Source organism: Dermatophagoides farinae, chromosome 4, assembly GCF_024713945.1.
Source record: "Dermatophagoides farinae isolate YC_2012a chromosome 4, ASM2471394v1, whole genome shotgun sequence".
NCBI lineage: Eukaryota > Metazoa > Arthropoda > Arachnida > Sarcoptiformes > Pyroglyphidae > Dermatophagoides > Dermatophagoides farinae.
Window position 1 is genome coordinate 955,664 of NC_134680.1, and position 17,793 is coordinate 973,456.

The following is a 17,793-nucleotide window of genomic DNA, read 5'->3' on the forward strand; positions in this document are numbered from 1 at the left end:
CACACAAAAAAAACGGTGGCAACGTCTTCTGAATGGAAAGCATTTTTCGTTCGTTTGCCTACTCCTCTACCATCTTTTTCATACACACAAACATACACCACCTTTTTTTCCACTGGTTTGATTTGATAGAAAAATTGGGTTGTTTAGGTTGGAAACAAAAAAAAAAATTTGCGCGCTCATGTCGGTCATTCAACCCATATATAATGATATTCACGAATATCATTGAAAATCATTGCCTTCGTATTCGACAGATAGAAAAAGAAAGAAACAATCCAGCAAAAAATACAAAAATGTTTTTTTTTCTTTTTCTATTCAATCACCGTTATATATCCGTAATCATCATCATATAGAATAGAATAGTAAATAGATTTCGATACTGCTACTATCGAAATTATGGAGGTGGTGGTGGTGGTTGCAGGAGGGGGAGCCAGGCAAAAGAGGTATTCCACCATTTTTTCAGTTTCATTTTATTCCCGATATGAATTTTGATTTTGATTTTCTTATTCAAACCAATGGCGCGGGATTTTTTCTCTCTGTGTCTCTCTGCATGTGTTTTTTTTTCTTGATTTTAATAGGGGAATCGCTCGTAACATTCAGAAAAAAAACGTAAAAACAACCTGGTCCATGTTCAAGTAATGGAACGTTGACCTCTAAAATGTATATATATCCAGAAAAATAAATTGAAAAATGAAATCTTTTGTCCATCTGACATTGAATACAATAGTGAAAAATCCTGCGGCCATCACCATCATCATCATCATTATCGTATATGCATATGAAGTAAATATTTAGGAAAAATAAAAGAGAAAGCCATTGATTGAACAGATTGAATGACCGTGATGAATATTTTTTTTTTTGCCCTAACAATGATGGTTATGGTGGTAGTTGGAACTAGCATATGGCTGGTCATAAAATATATACAAATAAATGTGTGTACCAATGACAATGAATCAATGGACCTCATGGTCCACACACACACACATCATTCAATACCGTTGGACCATGAGGTCCATAGGAAAAAAAAAGTACATGTCAATGACATTTATCTATCTATCTATGACTTTGATGGTGAAAAGCGAAAGCCAAATGGTTTGAAAAACCAGAAAAAAAGTCAAAGACCTAGGGAACCTAGGAAAAGAGAGTGAGTTTGTTTAGTTTGTAAGGAACGGGGAAGTTCAAAAACCTTTGAATGATTAATCCATGTGTGTGTGTGTGTATGGGAAATGCTTGCAAAAAAAAAAATAATTTATCCGGAAATAAAAAATGATAATGATGATAATTGTTATTTATTTTTTAAATTTAAATGTGAATATAATTTTACAAATAAATAATCTTCTTAATTTAATCAAATCAATCAATAAATCAATTATATTGGTACAGAGAAAAAAAAACAAACAATACAATGTGCGATTGAAAAAAAAAACAAAAAAAATTGAAAAAGCAAAAGAATTTGTCTGTTTGTTTGTTCAATTTGTTTTTTTTTTAATTGATTAATCAATGAATAATTGTAATTATTATAATAATAATAAAAATTCATTTTTTATAGTTTTTATCTTTCGATACATTGATACATTGTTCGTTTTTTGTTTTCATTTTGTTTGTTATAGCTAATAAAAAAGTGTGTGTGTGATGGTGTATACATCAACAATGAAAAATTTGAAAAAATAGCCACCGAGTATTATTATTGACCGTACGGAAGCGAAAAAAAAATCGTATCAGGTAAATTATTATTGTTATACAAATGGAAAAAAAATTATTACATGTGTCTGTCTGTCTGTCTGTATGTATGTATCTGTATTTCGTTGTCATCATCAACATTAATTCATCAAATTCAATTCAACACCAACAACAGCAATGGAGAATTACATTAAGAAAATGTGAAAACGAAAAATTTCAAATGTCTGTACGTGTATGTGTGATATATTGCGAAGAAATTTGAAATAAAACTAATTTGAATAATAAAAATTTGTGTGTGTTTAATGAAAAAAAAATTCAAATCTATCAACGATGATTATAATAATTACAACGATTACAAATGATGATGATGATAATGATGATTAAATTTCATCTGGATATAAGATAAGAATGGAGAAAAAAAAATGGATTTGACATAATGAAATGATGATGATGATGATGATGGTGACATGAGTATTTTTCCAATGATGATCAATCATTTTTTGATTGGCAATTTTTTTTAAAGGCATAATTGTCACTGTTTTGTAGTAGGGGGGAAGAAAAAAAATTGCCATCATTTTTTTTATAAAGAGAAATAAATAATGGAAAAAAGTGTCATTTTTCGTTGATCACATGTGGGAGATTCTCATGTCAACATACATTAGGATCTATAGGTATCAATGAATGAATGAATGAATGAACGGATGGATTCATTTCAAGAAAATGGATGGATGAACGTTGAACGTTGATGGTGATTTTCTTTGTACAACTAATGATTTTTTTTTGTACAATGACAATTAGATAAACAGATTAGATTTTGTGTTTGAACTTTGAGGTCTGGTCTGGTTTTCTTGCAAGTTGAAAAGTCGTTATCTTTTTTTTGGTCATAGATCGATAGATCAGAATCCTTGTTGATAATCTTCATCATCATCGTCATCAACTTCGGATGAAGATTCATCTGAATCATCATTCATAACGATTCTTTTACGTTTCTTTTTTGTTGTAGATTGTTTAGATCTTTTATTGCTATTTCTATCGATAACAAATAAAAAAAATTAAAATAAATTTTCATAATGAATCAGCTTAAAACTTACGTGTTGTTCATTTTGGCTGATTGTTGATGGCGTTGTTGTTGTTGTTGTTGTTGCTGTTTGTTTGGTGTTTGATCAGCTGTTGTAACCATATTTTGACTATCAACACAATTGGTCATTCCTTCACCACTTTGTTGTGATTGTTGATCATCATTTGTACGATTTCGTTGTTCAACATTGCTAGAAACAATGGCTTGTACTGATGATGTTGATTTGGATGAACCAAATTGAAATAATTTTGTCAATAATAATGGCTTAAAATTTGGATCATAATTATTCATTGAAACTTGTCGAAATCGTTTCCATTCATTTAATAATTGTTTTTCAACACTTTGAAGGTCATTACTTAACAGTAATGATTCTTGCATTTCGATATTTGGTTTTGCCAGATTAAACAATTCTTTTAAATGTAAACTTTCAATCTAATGGAGAGAAAAATAAATTGTTTAAAATTAGTAAATGATTAAATAAATAAATAAACGTTACACAAACCTGTCGTCGATGAACAGGTTTTTCCCAGGTTTTTGCATCATTCGTACTATAATCATTGATTTTTTCATCTTTTAAAAGATAAAATTCTTTCAATAAAGTTCGTAATAATGTTGATAGATAAATTGTCCGTAATGATCGTATTATATTAATTAAACGTTCATTGGAACGATCACTTAATAATAGATCAAAATTGACATGAATATTATTTTCATATTTTTTAAATTGATCTTCATTTTCTAAATCAATTTCTTCAATATCAATAACATTCGATTGTGGTGGTGGTGGTTGTTGTTGTTGTTGCTGTTGCGATTGTTGATATGGATTCATCATCATTTGCGGTTGATTATGATAAATCATTTGTGCATTTCCCATATGATCATAAATAATTTGTGGCTGTTGATTCATCAATCCTTGCATCAATGGATCAGTAGATGATGGATTATTGATGAATTGTTGATGTTGAGATACAACAGGATTCTGTTGTTCTTGTTGTTGTTCGGATGATGATGATTGAGATCGTTCGACTGTGAAAATTTCTTTGAATAATTGAGTAACATGTGTTGAATTGATTGAAAGTGTACATTCTAATTGATTTAAAATGTAAAGTATTTCATCGAAAACCGTATAAGGAAAAAACAGGATACTTTCGACAAAAAATTCAATATCAATCAATTCTGGTTTCATCGATGATGATGATAATGATGATTCGGATGTTGTTGTTGTTGTTGATTCGTTATTTGTTGAATTTATTGTTTTCACAACAAATTCCGATGTATCAAAATGTCTTAGTAATGATGTAATGAAACCACGTCGTGATTGACGATTCGTACAGATAACCTGATACAATGTACTTAAACGGGAACAAATTTCTTTCGTTGTTGTTGGCATTGAGATCAAAGTCTGTCCATCTTGTGTGGCAGCAGCGGATGTTGATGATTTTTCCATATAGATACGAAAACCGGAACAATTTAATTTTTTACAGAATAATGCCGATAATTGTACAGCTTCTTTGGCTTTCATAGCTACATAGCCATGATATTTACGTTCAATATCATGAAGAACATGATCAGCACGAACACGTATCTGATAATCATCATCACAAGTCATTGCCACTAAATGTGGAACAAGCTGAAGCGGATGTACATGGCCACCGGAATGTATCACATGAATTACATTACAAGCAACACGACGAATCGATAGATTTGGATTTAATGCATTGATCAATATTGAGCTCAGATATTTTTGAATAATTTGTGATTGTGTTGAACCAGAATCATCTTCAGAAGATTGCATCGATTTCAATGATTCACGTGCCCATTCAATCGTTTTGACGGCATTCTCATCCGATTCAATCGATTCGGATAGATAATTACGAAAATTATTCAATACCTGAATACAAAATAATTCATCATTCTTACGATTCGTTGATTGAATACTGGCATTTTCCGAATATTCATTTCGTAATATTCTTGTATAGATTTCAATCACATTTGGTAATAAACATATTTTAGGATCAGATTCAATGATGAAACCAAGTGCTACGATTGATTTACATTTAATATCAACATCATATGGCGATATAATCAGCTCGATAAATGTATCCCGGACACGATCTTTATATTCATAGATATGAATTGAAAAAAATTTGGCAAAAAGACCACAAGTAAAAATGGCACGTAATAATTTCGGTTTGACTTGTTGCTGATTATGTCCATCATATAATAGATTTCTATATTGATAAAGGATTTGTTGAAATTTACAGAATAATTCAACGGCCAATTTTGTATTTTTCGTATGATTCTTAATCAAAACAGATAAACATTTCACCGAACATTGTATAATGTTGGCAGATGATTGTAGAATATTTTTAGTTAAATCTTCTTCTATTCTTGTCAACAGATATGGTGATGGATTATGTATATGTGGCAATACACGTTCAATAGTCTGTATGACTTTCATACGTAATGAAATCTCAATCAATGTTTCACATGGTAATGACATTAATGATTGTAATGTATCACAATGTTTAACCATCAATTCTGGACAACATTGTGACATCATTGCAACACATTGTACGGCACTCAATTGTGTTTTCTTTGTTGATTGTGGCATATCATCGATTAGAACATCGTTCATGATTGAATCACAAATCTGTTGAGCAATAAGCATTGTATCTGATTTGATTAACTGGTCAAATAATGATTGCATCGATTCCATTGATGCATTATCATTGATCATATTGGCAATAACATGTAACAAGGAATAAACTTTAAATTTGATCGGTGTTATCTGTGAAGTGTTCGTAAACCAAAGATCACGACATGTATCGACAACAAGTCTTCGAATACCTTCACCATCATCATTGATACGGCGAACAATTTTGACTGCCATTTCACCACATTTTTCATATTCAGGAAATTCAATACAAAAATCTCGAAGTATTTTAATCACACGTTTACGAACGGAAATACCCGTATCAAGTATACGATCACCAATAAGATCAGAATAACGTTGAACAAGATTCTGATCTTTTGATTGTAATACAAATCTACCAATTAGATCGACTGTTGCTTCACGTACCGATGTAGAAGGATCAAGTAATGCAGAACGCATTGCATTTTGTAGATCAGAACGTGATAACAATTGTGTAGCACGATCAATAGTACTTGAACTAAGTATATTTGATAAACATTTCATTGCACGGCTTCTTTGTGTCGTATTCGATGTATTCGATAATGATGCTGTCACATGTGAGATCGATATGTCAAATAATCTTGAATTGGTTGAAAAATGAACAAATTCCATATACTGTATACATAAAGCGGCAGTCGAAATAGCAACAACTGAACCAGAATCATCATTGAATTTTGATTGATTCAATTTCTGTAGAAAATCTTGTTCATTCTGTTCATTTTCAGTAAAATATCTATCCTTGATCCAAATGGAACCAAGACAAAGTTTTTCTCTATATAATTTTTCCGAATTAAAATAATCGATAAGATAATTGTAAACTTTGACAACGAAATTTCCATCTTTTTGTTTTTGTTCCAATTCCTGCTGCTGTTGTTGTTGTTGTTTTTCACGATTTCTATTCTTCTTGATTGGTTTAACATCAGGTTCTTGTTCGATTGTTGAAAATGTTGTCTGCAATTCTTTGATGGTTTCATCTTTTTCGGCTAAAAATTGTGCAAATTTCGAACAAACAATAGATAGATATTCAATGGCTAATAAACGTGCCGCTAATGATGATGTTTGTGATTTATTTTGCTGTTGTGGTGCTAGATATGAAATCAACAACTTTATTATAACCTGTACAATCAATATTGATGCCGTCTGATGTGGTGAATGTAATTGATCCAATAGATCATTCAATAATGATTCGAATATTAATTTGAAATCAACATCTGAATTACCACCACCAGATGAATGATTATGACATTTGCGCAGAAAATGTGATAGAAAACTACTGATTATCTGTAATGCGGCTGTCGATTGTTTTGTCAATGAATCACGTGTGTGCGTTTGAGTTGTATTGGGCTGAAAAAATGCATTTGTTAATCGTATCAACATTTGTGTTAATACAGAATCTTTACGGTGTGATTTTTTCGTCGGTATTTTCGATAATGAATTCAAAAGCTCTTCAAGTATCGATATACGATGTTTTTGATATTCTTCAAATACATGGCATAATATTTCTATAGAAACAAATTGCATTTCGGCCGTATTTTGTAATAGGAACAAGGCACTCATTGAGATCCTGGTTAATGATAGAATCAAAGTATCTGTCAGTGAACCTTTTGTTCGAAGATTAATGAATTCAAATAATAATTGTAATAATTGTGTCCATCTAGTTACATGTCGTTTGGAAACACCAAAATGTTGATATTGATGATACGATGATGATGATGATGATTTAGATTTAGATGATTTCGTTGTAGATGTTGTTACATGTGTGGCAGCGCTCAGATTATTGGATAGAAAATCAACAATAACTTCAATCAATTCTTCCAAACTAATCAATTGGGTTTGATCGGCTCCAAATGATGATTGATTCTGACCGGATGTCGATGTCATCAGATGTAGCGCTGATTGTGATGCATTACAACATAATTCCCAATAATGTTGTCGTTCATTTACATTTTCATCATCATCATTATCATTGTTCATTGTGGATGAATCACCATGTGATGATGACATTGCTGCAACAGATGATTTACTTTTATATCGTGTTAACCATATATTCAATTGATTCGATAATACCGTTAAGAATAGTATTAATTTCTTTCTTTCAATTTCACCGATACGATTTGTTTGTTTTAATTTAGCTGATAAAATCATTATCTCTTTTAATTGATCTGAATCTATTGATACATTAAATGACATTCCATTCAAATGATTTGCCGATGCTATATCGAATCCGGATTTTATTCTTTTATTAGTATTACGACTATTTCTATTATGCTGTTGTTGTTGTTGTTGATGATGATGATATTTTTGGTATTGATTATTATTATTATTATTTTCATAACCTGAATTATAATAATCATTATCACTTGTATCATTATAGCCACCCATGCCTGTATTAACATCACCGGCATATAATTCACTATAATAATCATTAAAATCATTGCACGATGTTTGTAAAATTTGATCAATTATCTGTTCAAATCTCACTACAATATCCACGGATTTTGACAAAAATGCCGCATCATTATCGATATCGGTGAATTGATATTTAACAGAACGTATCTGTGGTTTGACCATTTCAATTTTAGGCCTTGCCGGTGGTTGTTGATATAATGGTTTACGATTATAATTTATTGTCGCTGGTGTTGTCGTTGTTGTAGAAGTAGTGGAAGATTTACGTTGTGATGTAGCAGGTAGTTGCCAATCTTTATCATCTATCGATGATGATGTAGCATGTAGCTGCCATTCTTTATCATCTATTGATGATGATGATGATGATTGTGTACCATATTCATTTTTAATATTAGCCGCTGCCGCCGCCGCAGCCATTGTTCGTGTTGTTGGCATTTGATTCATTGAATTTGAATTGCTATTATTATTATACATTGTATCAGATATTGAATCATTGGTCATTATCATTGCTTGAGAATTATTATTATTTGGTATCATTTGTTGTTGATTATAAGGTTGTTGTTGTTGCGGCGGCTGCTGTTGTTGTTGATTTGTTGCAAATGCTGCAGCATTTGCTTGTATAGCTTTGGCTGCCGCATCTCTTTGTCGACTTTTTACACGTTCACCAAGTGATGAATAATTTTGATTCTGATTCTGTAATTGTTGTTGTTGCTGTAGATATTGTTGTTGTTGTGTATGATGAGTATGATTTTCGGATTCTATTTTGATTGTATTATTTACATCTTGATGTGGTTGTTGTTGTTGTTGATGATGATGAATATTGGTTCTTTGTTGTTGCTGTTGTTGATGATATTGTGGTTGTTGTTGTTGATGATGATGATGATTCATTTGTGAATATTCGTTATTATTATTATTGGACAATAAATCATGTCCTTGATGGCTGCCGGTCAATACTGAAGAATGTTGTTGTTGTTGTTGTTGATGAGAATGCAGGTTTTGTTGTTGTTGTTGATTGTGGTGATGATGATGATGCTGTGAATATAAATCATTTGATGTTGATGAATTGGCCGATGTGGTTTCAGCCACCGCTGATGAGGATGATGATGTCGTTGTCGTTGATGATGGATAAATAGATGATACATTTGCAGCGATAGCAGCAGGTGTCGTAGCCGCTGATGATGTTGACGATGGTGTTGATGATGCTGCTGCTGCTGCTACTGATAATTGTGAATTAAGAAAACAACCACGTGCTAATAATTCGTGTAATAATTGTGATGGTTGTTGATGATGACTTGGACTTGGTCCACCACCAGTCACTGTTTGTTGATCCGATGATGGTGATTGCTGTGTATTCGAAGTACCGGATGCCGGTGATGTTGATGAATTATGATGTTGTGAATGATTCAGATGAAATGTAACATCGCTCAAATGTTGTTTGGCTATCAATAATGCCTGCTGTATCTGTGGCACCATTGTTAAATCATTGAGCAATGTATTCCTTGCCGATGTCATATTGACATTTAAACCGGTGATCAATGAACGTGTGTGCGATGATTTATCCTGTACGGCTGTTGGTAATGGAAGTTCAGTGAGTACATCGCATAATGATTGACAACAGGCCAATGTAACTGATGAATCCATGTTTGCATCAAATGAACCGAACATATGTTGTAATGGTAAACCGGCACCAGTAGTACCGGATGTATTGGTACCGCCACCACCTGGACCAGGACCAGGTCCAGTTCCAGCCGTTGCCGATGCAGCAGCTGTGAGACCATTTCCGTGGCTAGTAGTGGATGGTCCACCTATTAGGCTATTTATGGGATGATTCATTTTTGTTATTTTCTTGAATAAGATAATTTTTCAATTCTGATATATAATAATTAAGAACACTAATTAATAATGTGATGATGAAAAAATTAGAAGATTATTATTTCAATGATGATAATAGCCACAATTAAAATTAAAAAAAACGATGATTGGATGAAATTTGACAAAAAAAAAAACAATCTAAGAATCAATTCAAATGTTGTTAATGTTGATAAACAGATTATGATATCGATTAAGAATTCAAATGAGATTCGTATCCAATATTTGAGGGGTGTGTCGCTGGTTGGTGGGTGTGCTTTTGGTTGATTTGAAACTTTCAATTGATTCAATGGATGAATTTGGAAATTTATTGCGACATGATTGTGAAGAATAAATTTAAGGAAAAAAAACTAGAATTCCAAATGACAAAAAAAACGTCAATATTTGCACAATAGATTCGAATTTCTCATACCTTTACGAAAAATTTTTTTTTTTGGCGGCTTAATACAGCCTGATTTCAGTGGCCGTGTTCAGGACACCACTGAAATGGATCTCAGATTTCTTCGAAATTCAGATTGAATTATGTTGAAAAACAAAACACAGAATAGAATTTACGATTTGTAGGTGAAAAAAAAGTTGAATAAAAATAATGGATTCCTATTAATTATAGTGTTCATTGTATTCCATCACCAGAATAATCTCTGTGTGGTAAATGATGGACCAGAAGAAAAAATTTATCTTCTTCACGTTATTATTATCATTTGATGGTCGATATCTAATTGAATTATGTCACATACATACACACACACACACAAAAAAAAAATTTAAAAAATGGTCATCATGATTATATTCTTAATAATTGAAATCAATGTCATTATTTGTTGTTGTTGTTGTTATTATTATTAATTATAAAAAAATTTGAAATACAAGCGGCGGCGTCGGCGATGTAGAGATGAAAAGAAAAGAAAACAACAACAATAACAAAAAACATCAAAAATTATTTCATTTTCATATTTTAGATTCACAAATATTGTACCATTTTTTTTTCATTTACGGATTACAATAAAAAATTGAATTTTAATTGAATTGAATAATTTTTGTTTTTGTTGTTGTTTTTGTTGTTGATGACTGATGATGGTCGTCGTGATGATGATGATAATGGTGGTGGTGGTGGTAAATGTTGATCCGAAACCAAAAATATCAAAATTAGCATCTCATCATCAGCATCATTATATCTCCCTCGCTCGTTGTTTTTTTCTATCATCATCATCATCAATATCAACAACCAAAAAAAAAATTTTTTTTTTTTTTTTTTTTTTTTGGTTCTCTCAATTGGTCTGACTTTTTTTTTCTCCAAGATATTCGATTGAGGATGAAAAAAATGACCACTACCATAGTAAGGTAATATAATGTTTTTTTTTCGAACCACTACTATTGAGGATTCTCTTTTTTTTCGTACACGCACATAAATATATTCAGTCAGACATTTTGTCATCATCATTACAGTGAAAAGAAAAGATAAAAGATGAATTGAGGAGGATGAACAGATATTTTGCTCAATTTGCTGCTACTACTTTCGATCATTTCCATATTATATTGCTACTACCTTGTTGGGTTTTTTTTTCGTTTGCTGTTGTTGTTTCTTCAATTCCATTCAAAGAGGACGTCATCATTTTTTTTATTGGTGTATTATTCCTTGGTCTAATTTAAATATATCAATTTGGATCATTTCATTTTGGGTATATTTTTTGTGCCATTATCAATGTATGCATGCGGTAGCTGGTCTTGTTTGACGTAGGGGTTTTTTTTCATTAACTGGCTCGATTCAAATAAAAAAAAACTCGTTTACATTTTGGAATCATCAAAGATATAGCACATCCTGGATCAAGGGTTCTTTTTTACCATTCTGGTCATCATCATTCAAATTAAGCTAGGTAATTGCTTGATGATAATATATGATTGATATAAGCTAAAAACTGGCGCGCGTATCACATTCTGGACGTCTATCATCATCATCACAATCACCCTCTTTTACCACTGAACCACTACAACTAGACTTATAGACTAGACTAGACAATATATATTGCAAATAAAGAAAAAATTCTAACGCTTTGTCTGCCATCTAGTGGATACGGTTTCTATCATCATAACAGTTAAAGAAAAAAAAATTTTTATTTTATAATTTGTTGTGGTCAACGGCAAAAAAGGGTTGCAATATAGAATAGCCAAAGACTGAAAATAGCCAATCAAAAAATAAAAGATAGTTAAATAAATTAGCGCAATAAAAAATAGCGAAAAATAATACGTTATTTATGAAATGCCATGTCACAATGTTTGTGCTCGATGAGTGTATGTGTTTATACTCGTCGTCGTTTATTAAGATTTGGAATGTCATATGTCCAACTTGAATGCTTATGAAGGTAGTTTAGAACGAACTGTTAATTATCTTTGATATTATATTTTTGGTAATTATTGTTATTGCTTCTTGTTATTGTTATTTCTACATGTTGGATGTCGATTATTTACTTTGGTTGTGGTGTCCTTGGCCCGAAATTCTAATGGTCAACAGTGCCATTTTTACATGTTGATCCGTTATTTTCCCAATTATGTAGGCCGCTATCCACCTGTTGCATATTGTGACAGTCGATACAATTGTTTAGGTGGGCGAGTTGTTGCGGGATCACACGAAATGCTCATACTATAGTGCATTCTAGTTGGATCGATACTGCTCTAGTCCATGTACTTTTCTTTTTTTATTGATTCATGAATTTTCATATGTATTATAAATCGTGGATCGGGAAATTAAGCGAAATAAGCGGGATAGGCCATTTGGTTGGTATCCATGCGATCCGAATTGGTTAATTCAATGAAAAAAATGAACAATGAACAAAAAATGAAAAACTAGCAGCTGCCATCTTGTGGTTATCGTTGGATTTTTCATTGAACAAAAAAAAAAAGAATAGATCTCACGATAATTGAAATTGCGCTTGGTCACAAAATCCAGCCAAAACCAACCAGTCAGATATTTACCCACCCGAACAATACACAAACACACACAGACACAGACATCGTATATATAGACACAAATAGACGGGACCCGTTATTTTAAATTCTTTCCCACAAAATTTTTCTCTTTTATGTTGTGTATGTGTGTGTGTATTGTTGTTTGGCTATTGAATTTTGAAAATGACACACACACACACACACACACGCGCACGTGAATATCATTCTCGTTTCCCAGCTGCATATGGAAAGAAAATATTATTCTGCTTTGTTGAATGAAAAAAAAAAACGAAAACGAATGTAATTTTTTTTTATTCATTTTTTTTCTCATACATTTTACACACTAACACACACACACACACACATTTGGCGCCAAATCCATTTTTTCCAACAAAAAAAAAAAAAAATTTGCACCAAAATTCAAGGACAATTTTCAATGTAATAATATATAATGAAATCTTAGGTCAACGAATTATACTGAATATAATATATACTGAAATGATGAACCGGAAATCAAGTAGAATGAAGATTCTCGTTCCGTAATTTTTGTAGGACTGTGTGTGTGTGTGTGTGTGTGTGTGGATATTGCGGGGGTGAACAACAACAACAACAAATCTTTATGTATACAATTCACATTTGATTTTTTTTTCTATTCATTCATTCTTGTTGTTATCTCTCTTATTACACACACACACACACACACACAAAACTCACACACACACACATACAAAACACACGAATGTATGAATGAATAAAACAAGAAAAAATACAGCAGCACATGCGTTACATATGAAATAACTATTTTTTTTTTACTTTTTTTTTGAAAAAAAATAATATTTTGCCTGTGTGTGTGTGTGTGTGTGTTTGCGTGTGTGTGTTGTGTGTGTGTGTGTGTGTGTGTGTGTAGGATCGATCCTCAACAACAAATATACACACACACACACACACACACACGCAAAAATAAAAAAAGAACGCCATTACTTGTGTGTGTGTGTGTGTGTGTGTGGATGTTGGTTTGAATTAATGTTTGTGAGTGTGTTGTATTTTTGTCAGTGTGTGTGTGTTGTATACTATTATCGTCATCGTCGCCCTTTGTGAATGTGTGTGTGTGTGTGTATATTTTGCTCGGGTCCGTTTTCTTTCTTTTTTTCTCTTGTTTTTATAGTTGTGGTCTGAATTTGATGTGTGTGTGTGTGTGTGTATTTGGTATATTCAAAAGTTTTTTTTCATATATTCGTGTTTGTTGTTTTTTTTTCTGGTTCACATTCGTTTCGTTTCATTTCATTTTCTTTCTCTGTCTCTCTATCTCTCTCTCTCTCTCTCTCCATCACACAATCATAGTCTTTAGGGATTCTATTTCTCACATACCATTTTTTTTTTGCTTATATGTCGTCGTCATCATCATCACCATCATTATTCGTATTTCGTTGGTTAGTAAAGGTTCATTTTGCTGATTTTTTTGTTTGTTATTAACATGATGATTGGGCGTGTGTTTTTGTGTTGAATGAAATTAAATTGTGTTCAACAATAATTGAAAAACAGCAGCAACAACAACAAAAAAAAACAAAAACAAACATAAATTCTACTTACCATCATTGATTTTTCAATCATTCACTCATTCATCAATTGTTTCAAATGACTACTCATCAACAGAATTCAAATCATCATCATCATAATCAAATTATTCAAAATTCAAGATCATCATCATCAACATCAACATCATCGAATAATAATCATAGAAATAGACATAATCATCAAAAGTTATCATCATTATCATCATCATCATCATCATCATTATCGAATTCTATGGTATTCAATCAAAACCAAAAGATCAAATCAAAAACAACATCGTCGTCATTGAATTCGAATGTTTATCATTCGATGAATGGAACGACCGCCACTTCATGTATGTCGTATTCCGTTTGATTTCCTAAATTTTTACTAATTTTTTTTTTACAATTTAATTCACAGTGAACAACAACCAATCCGGTTTTCAATCATCAACAACGACGTCATCAACAGCGACACCAACTTCGGCTGTGGCCGCATCATTTGACAATTTAGTTGCATCAACATTATCCACTGCTAACGGAATGAAAAATATTGAACATTTTGTTGATAAAACATTGATCGATGGTAAACACTGGTATTGTTGTAATTGGCAAAATTGTTCATATCGAACAACACGTTCCGATTCGATTGCTAGACATTCACGAAAACGTGAGTATTAATGATGATGATGATATATCAATCATCGTGATAATTGTCTTGTTTTATTCGAATTTTCAATTTAGATACCGGTGAACGTCCATACAAATGTTGGTTTTGTTCATACGCAACAATACAAGCATCAGGTAATTTATGATCGAAATGAAATTTATCAATTTATTAATTAATTCCATTTGTTTTCATCAGCATTGAAGATACATATGCGTCGTCATACTGGTGAGAAGCCTTATGTATGTAAATTTAGTGGATGTGGTAAACGTTTTGCTGTTCAAAATACGTTAAGAGTACATGAACGTACACATACTGGTTATAAACCATTCAAATGTTCATTTTCAGCTACCTGTAATTATTCAAGTAGTGATCGCTGTAAAATGGTTAGTCATATGCGTCGATCACATCATCAATTGGATATAGATTCAAATTCAATAACACCGATTAGTAGTGGTGGTGGAACAGCATCAGGATCATCATCATCATCAACCTCGAATCGCAAACCGAATTTAATAAATAATCAACAATCATCTGGTCATCATCATCATAATCAAGCTCATCAACATCATAATCATAGATCATCAGGATTATCGGCAATTTTTTCCAATGTTGTAGCAGCTAATGGACAAAATTCTTCAAATATTTCTAATGTATCGGGTAGTTCATCCAATTCTTTAGCACTTGTTTCTGGTGCAATGTCATCATCACAATTATTGATGGCACATCATCCAAATACTCATCATCAAACACATCATACTGCTGTTTATAATCCATTTACAGCATCATCAATACATTCATCAACACAGAATACAACAAACGCTGGTCATCATCATCATGCAATGATGAATCAATTTCATGCAAAAGCAACATCATCTGCCGCCGCCGCCGCATCATCATCAACCAATGTTGCATCATCAGCTGTAGCAGCAGCGGCAGCTGCTGCTGCTGCATCAAATTCAATTTCAACGACAATCGTACCATTAAATCTATTAAGTGTCATATCCAATGCTGGAAATTATGAAAATCTTCAAAGTAATTATCATTCATTTTTCTTATAATTATTTCCATTTTTTTCCGCTTTTATCTATTCATCTTTTGGCCTGTTTTTTTATATATTTGAATTTTTTTTTTCTTAAAAAAAAATTCGGGGAGAAAATATAAGGAAGAGGAGGGGTAAAAAAAAATAGGATTGACAACACTACCAATACATGCAGACGACAGACTATCGATAGTTTCGTTCATTCTTCCAATTTCCTTTTAATGATTATCTCTTTTTTTTATTTTATTCGTTTGTTATTGATGAAAAATTCTGAGACTGAATTTTTTGTTTTACTAATATGATTTTTCTATTCTCTCTCTTCTCTCTCTCTCTTTACATGTACTTTACCTATTTATATATGCATCATTTTTTTATCTTCCCTTCATTTTCCCCATTTGTTTTTTTTTTCATTTCACATTCCCTTTTCCAATATCTTCCACCTACCTACCAAAAACTATTTTTTTTTGATTGAATTTAAATGAAAATTAATGTTCGTTCATCAACAAATACATTTACACACACACAAAACAATGATGTGCTATTCTGGATATATCAACCTACACACATACACACACACACAAACGCAATACCTACATTCATATATTATACACCAACACAAACAAACAAATAACATGACAAAATATTCTCATCATTTTTGTTGTTGTTGTTGTTGTTCATCCACCCTATGTGCCCCTCCTTCCTATTACTCCCCCAAAAATTTTTTTTTTAAATATTCTCTTTTTTTTGATATAGAATACTTTTGATTAATCTCCCACTACTATATATAATAACCTATATATATAAAAAACATAGGAACAACAACAAATATGACGTATTCGACGGCATCAAACAACATTGGTCAGAATCTTAATCATCATCATCATCAGCAACAACAACAACAACAGCAACAGCAACAACAAAAATCAAATAATCGATCATTGAAACGATCTCGAAATAATAATCATCATCATACAAAAATTGATAATAATAGAACAAATCTGCAACAGCAACGACAACAACAACAATCATATATTACCGATTTGGATACAATGAATCAAACATCATCAGCTAAAAATTCAATTTCAGATGATATTCATATTGGTGTTGGAAAAGAAGAAAATAGTATAAGACGTTTAATTGAAATGAATCTAATTGAAAAACGTTTTATCGATAATCGTTCATTATATGTTTGTCAATGGCATGATTGTTCATATTCAACAATACGATCGGATTCAATTGTTCGTCATAGTCGATCACGTATGTATTTTAAGTTTTTTTTACATTAATTCAATCAATTAATTGATTAATTTTTGATTTTTTAAAAAATTCCAGATACTGGCGAACGTCCATATAAATGTCATCTATGTGATTATAGTACCATACAAAGTAGTAGTCTTAAAAAACATATGGCTCGTCATTTGAATACATAATAATAATGATGATGATTATTCGATTTTGATCCATTTATTCATCATTTTCTTTTTATCAACACATGATTATCTTTTTATCTTCATTAGCATTTTTGTTCTTCATTTATATAAACAAACAAACCAACAAATTTCACAGATAATAATTTTGTTAATAATACAAAAACAAAATTTCATCTTTTTGTTCCATAATTCATCATTTGATTCTTAATTGACCATTGATTCATTCACATATCCGTCGATAACATACACACACACACACACACACACACACACTGACCAATCATTAATATATTAATATATGATATACTTGAATATATTGTTGTTGTTGATAACAATATTATAAGATAGGCACACTATCCATCAAAGAAGAAAAAAATTTAATAAATGTCATTTATAAGTACACATACGAATGAACAATCATTTGCGAATATATGTG

At 31.5% G+C, this 17,793-nt stretch overlaps 2 protein-coding genes across 4 annotated transcripts; one reads left to right on the forward strand and one right to left on the reverse strand.

Moving 5' to 3' along the window:
* Positions 1 to 1,449: 1,449 nt before the first annotated feature.
* Nipped-B (Nipped-B cohesin loading factor) lies at positions 1,450 to 9,985 on the reverse strand. Its single transcript, XM_047052254.2, has 3 exons — positions 3,258 to 9,985; positions 2,769 to 3,187; positions 1,450 to 2,706 (listed from the first exon to the last, which is right to left on the reverse strand). The coding sequence occupies exons 1-3, from the start codon at positions 9,687 to 9,689 to the stop codon at positions 2,574 to 2,576; spliced, it is 6,984 nt and encodes a 2,327-aa protein (XP_046908210.2). The 5' UTR covers positions 9,690 to 9,985; the 3' UTR covers positions 1,450 to 2,573.
* A 3,595-nt stretch (positions 9,986 to 13,580) lies between these two features.
* On the forward strand, positions 13,581 to 17,775 carry LOC124500302 (uncharacterized). 3 transcript variants are annotated; one of them, XM_047064359.2, is made up of 7 exons: positions 13,581 to 14,574; positions 14,640 to 14,888; positions 14,963 to 15,022; positions 15,084 to 15,359; positions 15,465 to 15,920; positions 16,741 to 17,184; positions 17,260 to 17,775. In XM_047064359.2, the coding sequence occupies exons 1-7, from the start codon at positions 14,304 to 14,306 to the stop codon at positions 17,355 to 17,357; spliced, it is 1,854 nt and encodes a 617-aa protein (XP_046920315.2). In that variant the 5' UTR covers positions 13,581 to 14,303; the 3' UTR covers positions 17,358 to 17,775. The 3 variants fall into 3 exon arrangements, with proteins under 3 accessions (XP_046920315.2, XP_075586512.1, XP_075586513.1); XM_075730397.1 differs by having other exon boundaries at positions 13,582 to 13,874; positions 14,010 to 14,574; positions 15,084 to 15,920; XM_075730398.1 differs by having other exon boundaries at positions 13,582 to 13,797; positions 14,010 to 14,574; positions 15,084 to 15,920.
* The last annotated feature ends 18 nt before the right edge of the window (positions 17,776 to 17,793 follow it).